General features: G+C 44.3%; 1 protein-coding gene across 1 annotated transcript; it reads right to left on the bottom strand.

Annotated features, from left to right (window-relative positions):
* Positions 1-11,551: 11,551 nt before the first annotated feature.
* On the bottom strand, positions 11,552-13,632 carry LOC124649595 (dnaJ homolog subfamily B member 4-like). The gene is made up of 3 exons (XM_047189196.1): positions 13,368-13,632; positions 12,744-13,234; positions 11,552-12,257 (listed from the first exon to the last, which is right to left on the bottom strand). Exons 1-3 carry the CDS (start codon positions 13,530-13,532, stop codon positions 11,819-11,821), a joined length of 1,095 nt encoding a protein of 364 aa, XP_047045152.1. The 5' UTR covers positions 13,533-13,632; the 3' UTR covers positions 11,552-11,818.
* Between the last annotated feature and the right edge of the window lie 222 nt (positions 13,633-13,854).

Here is a 13,854-nt window from a genome sequence, read left to right as displayed (position 1 = left end):
AGAACGTTGAACGAGATGGCGCGATCGAGAAAAAACAATGCCGGAGGCGCCATCCGGGCCCTACATCCCTCTGCGTGCGGATTTGCGTTGACTCGGCCGGCGAACCCGAGATTTCGAGATGCACCACGTCCCGGGCCACCATACGCGACGTTTTGGCCGCTTTCGTCGGGCTAGGTGGCCTCAAAAACGAGAAAAAAAAAAGTTTTGACATGCACCACGGAGGGACCCAAAATCGTCGGCCATGGTACACCAGCAACCACGGCGCGACTTCAACTTCGTCGGCCATGGCAACTTTTCTTGTAGTGTCTGCAGTCTATTCGAATAGTCGTGTCCACGGTTACGGACGATTGGAAAGGCCATACTGTTCCGTTGTCAGATGTTTCTTAAAAAGGAATGATGAATTGAAATGGTGACTTGACTTGAATCTCAACTGAGTTGTGGGAATGACACTAATGTTCCCACTTGAGTTAGTTAGCAAATGAAGAGTCTTTTACTAAATGCTTACGAACTAGAATTGGCTTTATGCAAACAAACCTAGAGCTTAGCTTTCCCTTAATAAAATTGATAGTACTTACACTAGTATTAGTTTGCGAGTACTTTAAAAGTACTCACGGCTGTGTCCCTGGCTATTCAAATGGCCAGACTATGAAGAGGAGCAGCAGTATGAAGATGACGGCCAGCAGGACGTCTACACCAACTAGGAGTTCTTCTAACGTCAAGCGTTGGCCTGTGGATTAGATAGTCCACTACTACTTTGCTTCCGCTATTTGTGATGTTCGTTGATCAATAGATCAACTATTGTTGTAATATTGGATCATGTGATCTACTTTTGTAAGACGATGATGGTTTGTAATGAATGATGACTTATGATATTCAACTGTTATGTCTCGCAACAACAATCTTCCTGGGATTGCGATGTATGGCATAATAGGCATCTGGACTTAAAAATCTGGGTGTTGACACCCTAGCAGCCTAAGATGGCATTCTGCCGCAGTTCAATGGAGGGTTCTCACTCGGCAGGTTCCTAGTGGAACTGTGGTGGTCCGTTTGCGCGAGTGCCTTCTGCCCGTTGTGCGATGGTCCTCGCGGTTGTTGTGCTTTCGTACCTTCTTCACTTCGACGACGCGTGGAGTTTGGAAATCGGAGCGGCGGCCCTAGATGTTGGGAGTATTACTGGTTGCCGGGCGAGCCAGAGGCTCTGGTGCTGGCCGGTGTCCACGGTCGCGAGATCGGTGTGGCGCTGGCGAGCCACATGGTGTGACAACGGTCTGTTTGTCGTTCCGGCGACAGTCCGTACCTTCTGTAGGTGGCAATGAGCATATTCTGAGGGAAAACCCTTGCCCTCCTGGGCCACGACATTGGCGTCCATGGGTGTCGTCCGGGAAAATTCCTGAAGGCGTCGTTGCGGCTGCTACCGGCTTGTCTACATGCTCCAGGTGAAAACCCAAGATCTTCGGATCTGGCGGTGGCGGAGCTCTTGCATCGTGTTCTTCTTGAAGATGCCACCTTGGAGCTTACACCGTCGGTTCCCTGAAGGTGGTTGATACGTCCCAAACGTATCTATAATTTCTTATGTTCCATGCTACTTTTATGATGATACTCACATGTTTTATACACATTATATGTCATTATTATGCATTTTCCGGCACTAACCTATTGACGAGATGCCGAAGAGCCGCTTGTTGTTTTCTCGCTGTTTTTGGTTTCGTAAATTCTAGTAAGGAAATATTCTCGGAATTGGACGAAATCAACGCCCAGAGGCTTATTTTTCCACGAAGCTTCCAGAAGACCGAGGGAGATACGAAGTGGGGCCGTGAGGCGACGCCACACTAGGGCGGCGCGGCCCAGGTCCTGGCCGCGCGGCCCTGTTGTGTGGGTCCCTCGTGACGCCCCCTGACCTACCTCTTCGCCTACTTAAAGCCTTCGTCGCGAAACCCCCAGTACCGAGAGCCACGATACGGATATCCTTCCAGAGACGCAGCCGCCGCCAATCCCATCTCGGGGGATTCAGGAGATCGCCTCCGGCACCCTGCCGGAGAGGGGAATCATCTCCCGGAGGACTCTTCATCGCCATGATCGCCTCCGGATCGATGTGTGAGTAGTTCACCCCTGGACTATGGGTCCATAGCAGTAGCTAGATGGTCGTCTTCTCCTCATTGTGCTATCATGTTAGATCTTGTAAGCTGCCTATCATGATCAAGATCATCTATTTGTAATGCTACATGTTGTGTTTGTTGGGATCCGATGAATATTGAATACTATGTCAAGTTGATTATCAATCTATCATATATGTTGTTTATGTTCTTGCATGCTCTCCGTTGCTAGTAGAGGCTCGGCCAAGTTGATACTTGTAACTCCAAGAGGGAGTATTTATGCTCGATAGTGGGTTCATGCCTCCATTGAATCTGGGACAGGTGACGAAAGTTCTAAGGTTGTGGATGTGCTCGTTGCCACTAGGGATAAAACATCGATGCTTTGTCTAAGGATATTTGTGTTGATTACATTACGCACCATACTTAATGCAATTATCTCGTTGCTTGCAACTTAATACCGGAAGGGGTTCGGATGATAACCCGAAAGTGGACTTTTTAGGCATAGATGCATGTCTGGATAGCGGTCTATGTACTTTGTCGTAATGCCCCGATTAAATCTCATAGTACTCATCATGATATTTGTATGTGCATTGTTATGCCTTCTTTATTTGTCAATTGCCCAACCGTAATTCGTTCACCCAACATGCTATTTATCTTATGGGAGAGACACCACTAGTGAACCGTGGACCCCGGTCCTATTCTTTACATCTGAAATACAATCTACTGCAATTGTTCTTTACTGTTCTTCGCAAACAATCATCATCTTCCACACAATACGGTTAATCCTTTGTTTTCAGCAAGCCGGTGAGATTGACAACCTCATTGTTACGTTGGGGCAAAGTACTTTGGTTGTGTTGTGCAGGTTCCACGTTGGCGCCGGAATCCCTGGTGTTGCGCCGCACTACACTTCGCCGCCATCAACCTTCAACGTGCTTCTTGGCTCCTCCTGGTTCGATAAACCTTGGTTTCTTTCGAGGGAAAACTTGCTACTGTCCGCATCACACCTTCCTCTTGGGGTTCCCAACGGACGTGTGTTAATTGCACGCATCAAGCATATTTTCTGGCGCCGTTGCCGGGGAGATCAAGACACGCTGCAAGGGGAGTCTCCACTTCCAATCTCTTTACTTTGTTTTTGTCTTGCTTTATTTTATTTACTACTTTGTTTGCTGCACTAAAACAAAACACAAAAAAATTAGTTGTTAGTTTTACTTTATTTACTATCTTGTTTGCGTTCTCTATATCAAAAACACAAAAAATTAGTTACTTGCATTTACTTTATCTAGTTTGCTTTATTTACTATTGCTAAAATGAGTAATCCTGAAGTTGAAGTTCGTTCGTTTAAGCAACAAGGTGGAGAAAGTTTTAAAGATGCTTGGTATAGAATTAGTGATGCTCATCATAGGTGCACTAAGAAACACTCCACAATTATCCTACTCAGGAACTTTTATGTTGGTATATCTAGCTGGAATAGGTATGTTCTTGATACTCTTTCGGGTGGTAATTTCCAAGGTACTCCTGCTTTAGAAGCTAGTTGCATCATTGAGAGTCTAGTTGGAATACCACCTGTTAATGAAACTAAAATTGAAATCTCTCTTGAGGATGTCATGAAAAAGTTAGAAGCCATAGAGAAAAATCTTCCAAGTGTTGAGACTAAACTGGGGATATTACTTGATAATACTGATAAACTTGATAAATCCCTAGGAGGAATTAATGAAAGAATTGCTATTTTAGAAACTTGTGCTATCCATGATAATCAAACCCATAGAATTGGTAAACTTGAAGAAGCTATAGGAACATTGGGTTCAACTTTTTCTTCTCTTAAATTTAAGGAGAAACTTATGTGGGAAAGGAGCAAAAATTCATGTATGTCTCTAAGGTGCCTAAGCCAAAGAATTATTATAAGCCTAAAATTGATAAAACCCTTAGTACCACTATGGGAAATTTAGATAATGGAACATCTAAGGTACCCTCTGCAACAAGTTTTGTTTGTGAGAAAATTTATGATGTCGATGCTTCATCTCTTGATAATACTTGATTCACACTTTCTGCGCCTAGCTGAAAGGCGTTAAAGAAAAGCGCTTATGGGAGACAACCCATGTTTTTACTACAGTACTTTGTTTTATATTTGAGTCTTGGAAGTTGTTACTACTGTAGCAACCTCTCCTTATCTTTATTTTATTGCATTGTTGTGCCAAGTAAAGTCTTTGATAGAAAAGTCAATACTAGATTTGGATTACTGCGCAGAAACAGATTTCTTGCTGTCACGAATTTGGGCATGGTTCTCTGTAGGCAACTCAGAAAAATCTGCCAATTTATGTGCGTGATCCTCAGATATGTACGCAACTTTCATTCAATTTGAGCATTTTCATCTGCGCAAGTTAAGTGCCCCTAGAAAATTCGTCTTTACGGACTGTTCTGTTTTGACAGATTCTGCCTTTTATTTCGCATTGCTTGTTTTGCTATGTTTGATGGATTTCTTTGTTCCATTAACTTTCAGTAGCTTTGTGCAATGTCCGAAGTGTTAAGAATGATTATGTTACCTCTGAATATATGAATTTTCAATTATGCACTAACCCTCTAATGAGTTTGTTTTGAGTTTGGTGTGGAAGAAGTTTTCAAGGGTCAAGAGAGGAGGATGATACAATATGATCAAGAAGAGTGAAAAGTCTAAGCTTGGGGATGCCCCCGTGGTTCATCCCTGCATATTTTAAGAAGACTCAAGCATCTAAGCTTGGGGATGCCTTGGGCATCCCCTTCTTCATCGACAACTTATCAGGTTCCTCTAATGAAACTATATTTTTATTCAGTCACGTCTTATGTGCTTTGCTTGGAGCGTCTGTTTGTTTTTGTTTTTGTTTTTGTTTTTGTTTGAATAAAATCGGATCCTAGCATTCTTTATGTGGGAGAGAGACACGCTCCGCTGTTGCATATGAACACATGTGTTCTTAGCTTTATTTTTAGTGTTCATTGCGAAGGTTGAACTACCTCGTTCATTGATATATGGTTGGAAACGGAAAATGCCGCATGTGGTAAATGGTATAATGTCTTGAATAATTTGATACTTGGCAATTGTTGTGCTCATATAGATCATGTTTAAGCTCTTGCATCATGTACCTTGCACCTATTAATGAAGAACTACATAGAGCTTGTTAAAATTTGGTTTGCATGATTGGTCTCTCTAAGTCTAGATATTTTCTGGTTGGGGTGTTTGAACAACAAGGAGACGATGTAAAGTCTTATAATGCTTACAATATGTTCATATGTGAGTCTTGCTGTACCGTTTTATACTTGAGTTTGCTTCAAACAACCTTGCTAGCCTAGCCTTGTATTGAGAGGGATTCTTCTCGTGCATCCAAATCCTTGAGCCAAAAACTATGCCATTTGTGTCCACCATACCTACCTACCACATGGTATTTCTCCGCCATCCCAAAGTACATTACTTGAGTGCTACCTTTAAACTTCTATTCTTTGCCTTTACAATACATAGCTCATGGGAAAATAGCCTTAAAAACTATTGTGGTGAAGAATATGTACTTATGTATCTTATTTCTTAATAAGTTGCTTGTTGAGCGATAACCATGTTTCTGGGGACGCCATCAACTTTTACCTTTGTTGAATATCATGTGAGTTGCTATGCATGTTCGTCTTGTCCGAAGTAAGGGCGATTTTCATGATCAAATGGTTTGAGTATGCATATTGTTAGAGAAGAACATTGGGCCGCTAACTAAAGCCATGAATCATGGTGGAAGTTTCAGTTTGGACACAAAACCTCAATCTCTTATGAGAATATTATCTCGTTGTTGAATGCTTAAGCATTAAAAGAGGAGTCCATTATCTGTTGTCTATGTTGTCCCGGTATGGGTGTCTAAGTTGAGAATGATCAAAAGCGAGAAATCCAATGCGAACCTTCTCCTTAGACCCTTGAACAGGCGGCATAGAGGTACCCCTTTGTGACACTTGGTTGGAACATATGTTATGCAATGATAATCCGTGTTAATCCAAGCTAATTAGGATAAGGTGCGGGCACTATTAGTATACTATGCATGAGGCTTGCAACTTATAAGATATCTTATACATAACACATATGATTTATTACTACCGTTGACAAAATTGTTTCTATGTTTTCAAAATGAAAAGCTCTAGCACAAAAATAGTAATCCATGCTTCCCTCTGCGAAGGGTCATTCTTCTACTTTATTGTCGAGTCACTTTACCTATTCTTTCTATCTTAGAAGCAAACACTTGTGTAAACTGTGTGCATTGATTCTTACATGTTTACCTATTGCACTTGTTATATTACTTTGTGTTGACAATTATCCATGAGATATACATGTTGAAGTTGAAAGCAACCGCTGAAACTTATATCTTCCTTTGTGTTGTTTCAAAGCTTTCTACTAAGAATTTATTGCTTATGAGTTAACTGTTATGCAAGACTTATTGATGCTTGTCTTGAAAGTACTATTCATGAAAAGTCTTTGCTATATGATTCAGTTGTTTACTCATTATCTTCATCATTGCTTCGAATCGCTGCGTTCATCTCATGTGCTTTACAATAGTATTGATCAAAATTATGATAGCATGTCACTTCAGAAATTCTATTTGTTATCGTTTACCTACTCGAGGGCGAGTAGGAACTAAGCTTGGGGATGCTTGATACGTCCCAAACGTATCTATAATTTCTTATGTTCCATGCTACTTTTATGATGATACTCACATGTTTTATACACATTATATGTCATTATTATGCATTTTCCGGCACTAACCTATTGACGAGATGCCGAAGAGCCGATTCTGTTGTTTTCTGCTGTTTTTGGTTTCAGAAATTCTAGTAAGGAAATATTCTCGGAATTGGACGAAATCAACGCCCAGAGGCTTATTTTTCCACGAAGCTTCCAGAAGACCGAGGGAGATACGAAGTGGGGCCGCGAGGCGACGCCACACTAGGGCGGCGCGGCCCAGGTCCTGGCCGCGCGGCCCTGTTGTGTGGGTCCCTCGTGACGCCCCCTGACCTACCTCTTCGCCTACTTAAAGCCTTCGTCGTGAAACCCCCAGTACCGAGAGCCACGATACGGAAAACCTTCCAGAGACGCAGTCGCCGCCAATCCCATCTCGGGGGATTCAGGAGATCGCCTCCGGCACCCTGCCGGAGAGGGGAATCATCTCCCGGAGGACTCTTCATCGCCATGATCGCCTCCGGATCGATGTGTGAGTAGTTCACCCCTGGACTATGGGTCCATAGCAGTAGCTAGATGGTCGTCTTCTCCTCATTGTGCTATCATGTTAGATCTTGTGAGCTGCCTATCATGATCAAGATCATCTATTTGTAATGCTACATGTTGTGTTTGTTGGGATCCGATGAATATTGAATACTATGTCAAGTTGATTATCAATCTATCATATATGTTGTTTATGTTCTTGCATGCTCTCCGTTGCTAGTAGAGGCTCTAGCCAAGTTGATACTTGTAACTCCAAGAGGGAGTATTTATGCTCGATAGTGGGTTCATGCCTCCATTGAATCTGGGACAGTGACAGAAAGTTCTAAGGTTGTGGATGTGCTGTTGCCACTAGGGATAAAACATCGATGGTTTGTCTAAAGATATTTGTGTTGATTACATGACGCACCATACTTAATGCAATTGTCTGTTACTTGCAACTTAATACCGGAAGGGGTTCGGATGATAACCTGAAAGTGGACTTTTTAGGCATAGATGCATGCTGGATAGCGGTCTATGTACTTTGTCGTAATGCCCTGATTAAATCTCATAGTACTCATCATGATATTTGTATGTGCATTGTTATGCCTTCTTTATTTGTCAATTGCCCAACCGTAATTCGTTCACCCAACATGCTATTTATCTTATGGGAGAGACACCACTAGTGAACTGTGGACCCCGGTCCTATTCTTTACATCTGAAATACAATCTACTGCAATTGTTCTTTACTGTTCTTCGCAAACAATCATCATCTTCCACACAATACGGTTAATCCTTTGTTTTCAGCAAGCCGGTGAGATTGACAACCTCACTGTTACGTTGGGGCAAAGTACTTTGGTTGTGTTGTGCAGGTTTCACGTTGGCGCCGGAATCCCTGGTGTTGCGCCGCACTACACTTCGCCGCCATCAACTTTCAACGTGCTTCTTGACTCCTCCTGGTTCGATAAACCTTGGTTTCTTTCTGAGGGAAAACTTGCTACTGTCTGCATCACACCTTCCTCTTGGGGTTCCCAACGGACGTGTGTTAATTGCACGCATCAGTGGTGTGGTAGAGTAGCGGTGCTTCGACATTGGTTCTTCGTTCCGCTAACTTCAGCAAAGCTTGCTCCTTGTTCTGCACGCTCGACGCTCCTCTGTTAGCTTCTACCAGTTTGTGTTTCTCAGTGGTAGTGTGTGGGCGATGGCGCTCGGCTCTTGGTGGCGATGCGTGCATAGGTTGTAGCTTCACGTTTTGCATCGCTTGTTGGTGTGCTCGCGCTCTAGTGTGAGCCCCAGCCCGACGTCTTTGCTCCTCCTGCAAGTGCTCAGCTTCTTCGGCTTAGTCTCCTAAGTGATAGTGCCCTCGTTCCCCGCTTCCGCTGGTGTTCTTGGTAGTCTTGTCTTTGTGTGAGTGTGTGAGGTCTTTTCGATAAGCTGGGTTCAACACATTGTATCTTGTCGCTGTTAAGGGCGTTATTAATTTAACGTCGGGCCTTTATCCTATTATCTAAAAAGTTGCCCAAAATAAGTAACCCTTTCCAATAAGTAAACATGCCCGTAATTCAATGAGAAGCTCTTCATAAACACCATGTGTGCTCTAGAATTTTCCATATGTATGTACCAAATCGCTCAGTGGAAACCACAATCACCATATCCATTGAACCATTAGATTTAACTTTTCTATTGCAAGATATTTATCATATAATATAATTATGCATACATCTCATGAATCCATGGGTGCATGAAGTTCTGTCCCTATTTTTCCTTCTTACATTTACGGGCATTCAATTCAAAGATATGCCATGTTTGCCGGAGAGTTAAAATAAGTACGCAGTGGTGGAAAATTAAGGTTTAGTTTTAGACCTAGTAAGTGTAATAATCAATAATAAATAAATTATGCTAACCGGGTAATAAAGATTATTGTTTGAAAATAATGGATTCCAAATAATTATAAAAGTTTAGTATAAATATCATTTAGTTTATATACAAGTTTTAAGTGTTGTGATGATTTAGTGATCAGTACAGCTAACCAACAGGGTTGTACCTGAATGTCCATGTTTAGCCTCGTAAGGGTAGTTATAAGTGGTCCATATTGAAATGATTGGTTAACTGGCTCAGCCCATTTATAATTATTTTATTTTAATCTCTAGCATAAATAAAAGGACCCGATGTGGACTATTCATGCATGGGAAAGGGCGCACAACCATGTAGAGCACCAGCAGGTTCATCATCTATCAGTTTGTTTTATCTATTGATCAAATAATTTGTAAATATGACACATCTAATGCCAATATGGTGTTGTTATTTGAAATAACGCAATAATTTTTATTTATTTGCAGTTACTAAATTAATGATGATTAAAGGTGCATTCAATATAATTCTTTATAATCCTTAAAAAGTAATCTTACATAATTCATGTGTTTATATTTACCATCTTAACGCACTTTCATTATATACAATAGCAATGTTATTATTCACTAAATGGGTAGGGTATTGTTATAGGGGATAAAATTGGATCAACTCAGACTGTCAAACATGCTCTTTACTGTACGACGCCACCGTCGGCCAACAACATTTGATAAAGCTACACCCAAAACGTTCACCAGCTCGAAAAAAAAGATCAAGGTAATACAAGAACGAAAGAAAAATAAGAAACCCAAAAGAAGAAAAGCCCACTAAATCCCATCAGTAATCCTCTCATATGGACCAAAGGCATGGGCCACAAAAGACAAGAAATCCCTTTCTTTTTTCTCCACTTGGGAATTTTTAGACTTCTCCATAGAATATACTAGGGTGCTCTTGCTTTCCCTCCACATGAAGGGTATTAGCGGTCATTTATACAAGGCTTTATCATCATGAACAGATCCTGTAAAGGTGGTTAAAACCTTAAAAAAATATTAAGGAGCACTAAGAATGCACGTCTGAGAACCTTGTATCTGCAGTTTCAGATGCCATTTTGTCGGTGCCTCTTAAATCAGACAACGCTTCGCGAGACAAAAGTTCCAAGTCACATTGGTGTCGTTCCGCCGTGGGAGTCGCTAGAATCCTCCATTGCATGAGTAAAAAAGACTGGGAATGGGTTGGATTGAACGCGAAGCTCACCAGGAAGTCGTACCCGGGTTTAGAGGAGGACAAACAACGACCTAACTCACCGCCGAGGAAGAAGACCAAAATTCGTCGTGTGGGGGAGGAGCTGACAGAGCCACGAAGTGGGCAGCGACTGATAGGGGGCAGCACGAACGGCGCAACCAGGTCGGGATTAAAAAGAGACCGACAGGTGGGCCCTTGGCAGATTTGCATTTACAGTTCTGTATACAGCTTCTATAGAGCTTATATTCGCATGGAGCCCGCACAACATGGTAAAAATCGTTTTTCAACGCCCTTTATCTGCGTTTTAAGGGCCTAATTTTTACGGGTTCTGTTAGCGTTGCTCTTATCCCTTCCCTTATTGCCCTCCACGACTATGCCATCTGCCATCCTGCATCGACACTCGGCACCACCACCCATCGCCCAACAACCGCTACCCCACACCAATCTCGCTAGACAATATTTTAATATGGGATGTGTGTTTTGCTGCCTCTTTGTCTAGTTCAGTGTACTAGGACAAGGTGTCGTCCTTGGCACGCCCACAGGCCGCAAACGGTCACCCGCGTGTCTAGAATTTTACCGAGTGGACTTGAGCTCAAAATAAAAGGCCGTGTATTGTTTAGTCGAGACGTGGAATCGACGTGCTCGAAGCTGCCATGGATTTTAGGCTCCATATATCCGACATTGTTACAAATTTGTGTGTTTGAATTTTGCCGAGTGGACTTGAGCTCGAAATAAAGGTCGTGTATTATTTAGTCAAGATGTGGAATCGACGTGCTCGAAGCTGCCATGGATTTTCGGCTCGGTACATACGACATTGTAACAAATTTGTGTTTTTATCAGATTTTTCAATGTTGCTAGTATTTTCAAGATATTGCAAACACAAGTTTATTTTGTTGCATTAATGTTCTCAAAATATTATGATTTTTGCACAGTTTTTGTAACATGTCAACATGTTGCATATCAATCTTTTGTTGCATTGCTATTCTTAAAATGTTACATCTTATAACAACATTTTCACCTTTTAGTTGCATTACTCGATCCTGGATGATCAATCAGACGATGTAGGAGACCGATTGACACTTCAATAATTTGTTAGATACGAGAACCTTTGACAGACCATGACATTTTTTTGTGGTACTTATTTTTAACATGAGCATACACAGATGATAATACACCCTTCTCAAAATCAAAGCCTTATTACTACCCCTGCCTAATACACGCGCTGCTTACAAAAAAAAATGCTCCTACCAGGAGATACGAATCAGCGTTTCAACTTTTAATCTACAGGATTTCACAAGAAAATTTCGAGTTACGTATGCACTTCAAGTCCCAGTTCAAATGCAGGTCGAACTCGCTCGTTGCCGATGCTACCTGCAGAAGCATCTCTCACATCTCCTGTTCAATTCCAACACACACCGAGAGGACAACCTATCTGCGAACTTCCCTACTGCCCCAGAAGCCTCTTGACGCCGGACTTCTGGTCAGGAGTGAGCCTCGCCGGGAACTTGATATCGAACTTCACCCTCAGGTTGCCCTTCTTCGACGGCTCCTTGGGCAGCGGCATGCCCTCGCCCCGGACCACCTCCTCGTACCCTGGGTAGATCACAGAGCTGATCGGCACAGTGAGGCTGCGCCCGTCCAGCGTCGTCAGCTGCACCGTGTGCCCCGTCAGGGCGTCGGCGAGGGGGATCTTCTGCGTCGCCACCAGGTCGTTGCCGTCTCGGGTGTACACCGGGTGCGGCTTCTCGTCGATGATGAACACCAGGTCCGACGCGATGGTGTTGGGCTTCTCGTTGCCCTTCTCCGGAAAGGTGATCTTGGTGCCCTTCTTCCACCCCGGCTTCACGTCGATCGTCAGGATCTCCTCCACTGGTATTGTTTTCCTACACAGTTGGCATGAGCAGCGTTTAGTATTTGATATACTCAGCGCACAGAATCAAATTGTTCCTCTTCTGTGCACATGTATTTACGCAGAACTGACACTGAATGCTAAATAATTCAGTATGACTAAAGCTGGCTGGACAATTCTTGACAACTGTCTAAATCAGTAACACACGGCCAAGTTGCTATAGATGGAACCAAAACGAGTCGCTACACAAGTAAAATTCTACCTTATATATACCATGGTCAATGACAGTGAACCAAACACAATTGAGGCATCATTTTCTGAAATAAAAAATTGGCTGCAAGCGAATCACTACAATTCTGCTAAAACGAATCGAAGTTGTTAATTGGACATTCAGGTTTAATTTGGACCAACCAAGGAAATCTCCAATCTGCAAGTCACAATTTACTACTAATCTAATTCAACAATAGAACATGACCAAGTCAGACAGAGATGTGAGGCAGAGGAGGAAGGAGGCACTCACCCACTGGCATCAGCAATTTCCCTGGAAATCTTCATCTTCTTGGTGGTGCCCTTGTAGAGCTCCTCCAGGGAGCAGGGCAGCTTCCGCTCGATGGGCGCCGCCTTGACCGCCCTCCCGCCGCCGCCGAACATCCCGGGGTGCACGTGGCCGTCGCCCCCGAACGCGGAGCCGAAGGCATCCTCACCGCCGCCGAACATCGACGGCGAGAACCGTATGCCGCCCGAGCGCATGCCGGGCATCCCCCCCATGCCGCCGCCGCCGCCGCCCATGCCGCCGAAGGGGCTGGACGAGCCGAAGAACTCCGCGAAGATGTCCTCCGCGTTGCGCGGGTTGAACCGGAACGTCGTGGGCCCGTCGCCGCCGCCGGTGGAGAAGAACGTCGCGCCTCCGGGCATGCCCGCGCCGCCGGCCCCCGGCGGCGGCACCTGCCCCTTGAGCCCCTCCTCGCCGTACTGGTCGTACACGGCGCGCTTCTGCGGGTCGCTCAGCACCTGCGGATCGAGAGACGCGTCAGGACATTGCGGAACTTGGGCGGCGACATGAATTAATGGAAAACCAAATCTAATCCCATGAACGGAAGATCGATGATTTTCTTGGGGAGGGAGGGAGGGGGTGAGTTATTACCTCGTAGGCCTCGGAGATCTGCTTGAACTTGTTCTCGGCCTCCTTCTTGTTGGTGGGGTTCTTGTCGGGGTGCCACTTCATGGCGAGCTTGCGGTAGGCCTTCTTGAGGTCGTCGTCGCTGGCCCCCTTGTCCACCCCCAGTATCTTGTAGTAGTCCAGCCCCATGGCGGCAATCTTTCTCTGCTCGGTCGAGCTCCGCCGCCGCTTCTCTTCTTCTCGGCTAATCGATCGGTCGTCGCGTGGGAATCGCTCGCGCTCGTGTTCGAGTTGTTGCTCTGCTGTTCTGTTGTTGGGTTTGTGAGAGGAGGGAGGGAGGGAGGGAGAGAAAAGGGGAGGAGAGAAGCGTCTGGAGAGGGAAGGGTGTCGAATTGGGAAACGGAAGAGGAGTGTGTGGAAGGTTCCAGAAGCTGCGCGATAGCGCGCGTGCTCTCTCGGCCGCCGCAGAACCCTCACGTGCCCGCTGGTCCTGCACGAGAATTGGGCCGGT

The sequence above is a fragment of the Lolium rigidum genome, chromosome 4 (assembly GCF_022539505.1).
Source record: "Lolium rigidum isolate FL_2022 chromosome 4, APGP_CSIRO_Lrig_0.1, whole genome shotgun sequence".
Classification (NCBI taxonomy): domain Eukaryota; kingdom Viridiplantae; phylum Streptophyta; class Magnoliopsida; order Poales; family Poaceae; genus Lolium; species Lolium rigidum.
This window is presented reverse-complemented; position numbering and strand designations above follow the sequence as displayed.

Coding starts and splice junctions, on each gene's coding strand:
- LOC124649595 (XM_047189196.1), bottom strand. CDS start 13,532: ATGGGGCTGGACTACTACAAGATACTGGGGGTGGACAAGGGGGCCAGC. Junction 13,235..13,367: donor AGATCTCCGAGGCCTACGAG/GTAATAACTCAC, acceptor CTCGATCCGCAG/GTGCTGAGCGACCCGCAGAA. Junction 12,258..12,743: donor GAAATTGCTGATGCCAGTGG/GTGAGTGCCTCC, acceptor CCAACTGTGTAG/GAAAACAATACCAGTGGAGG.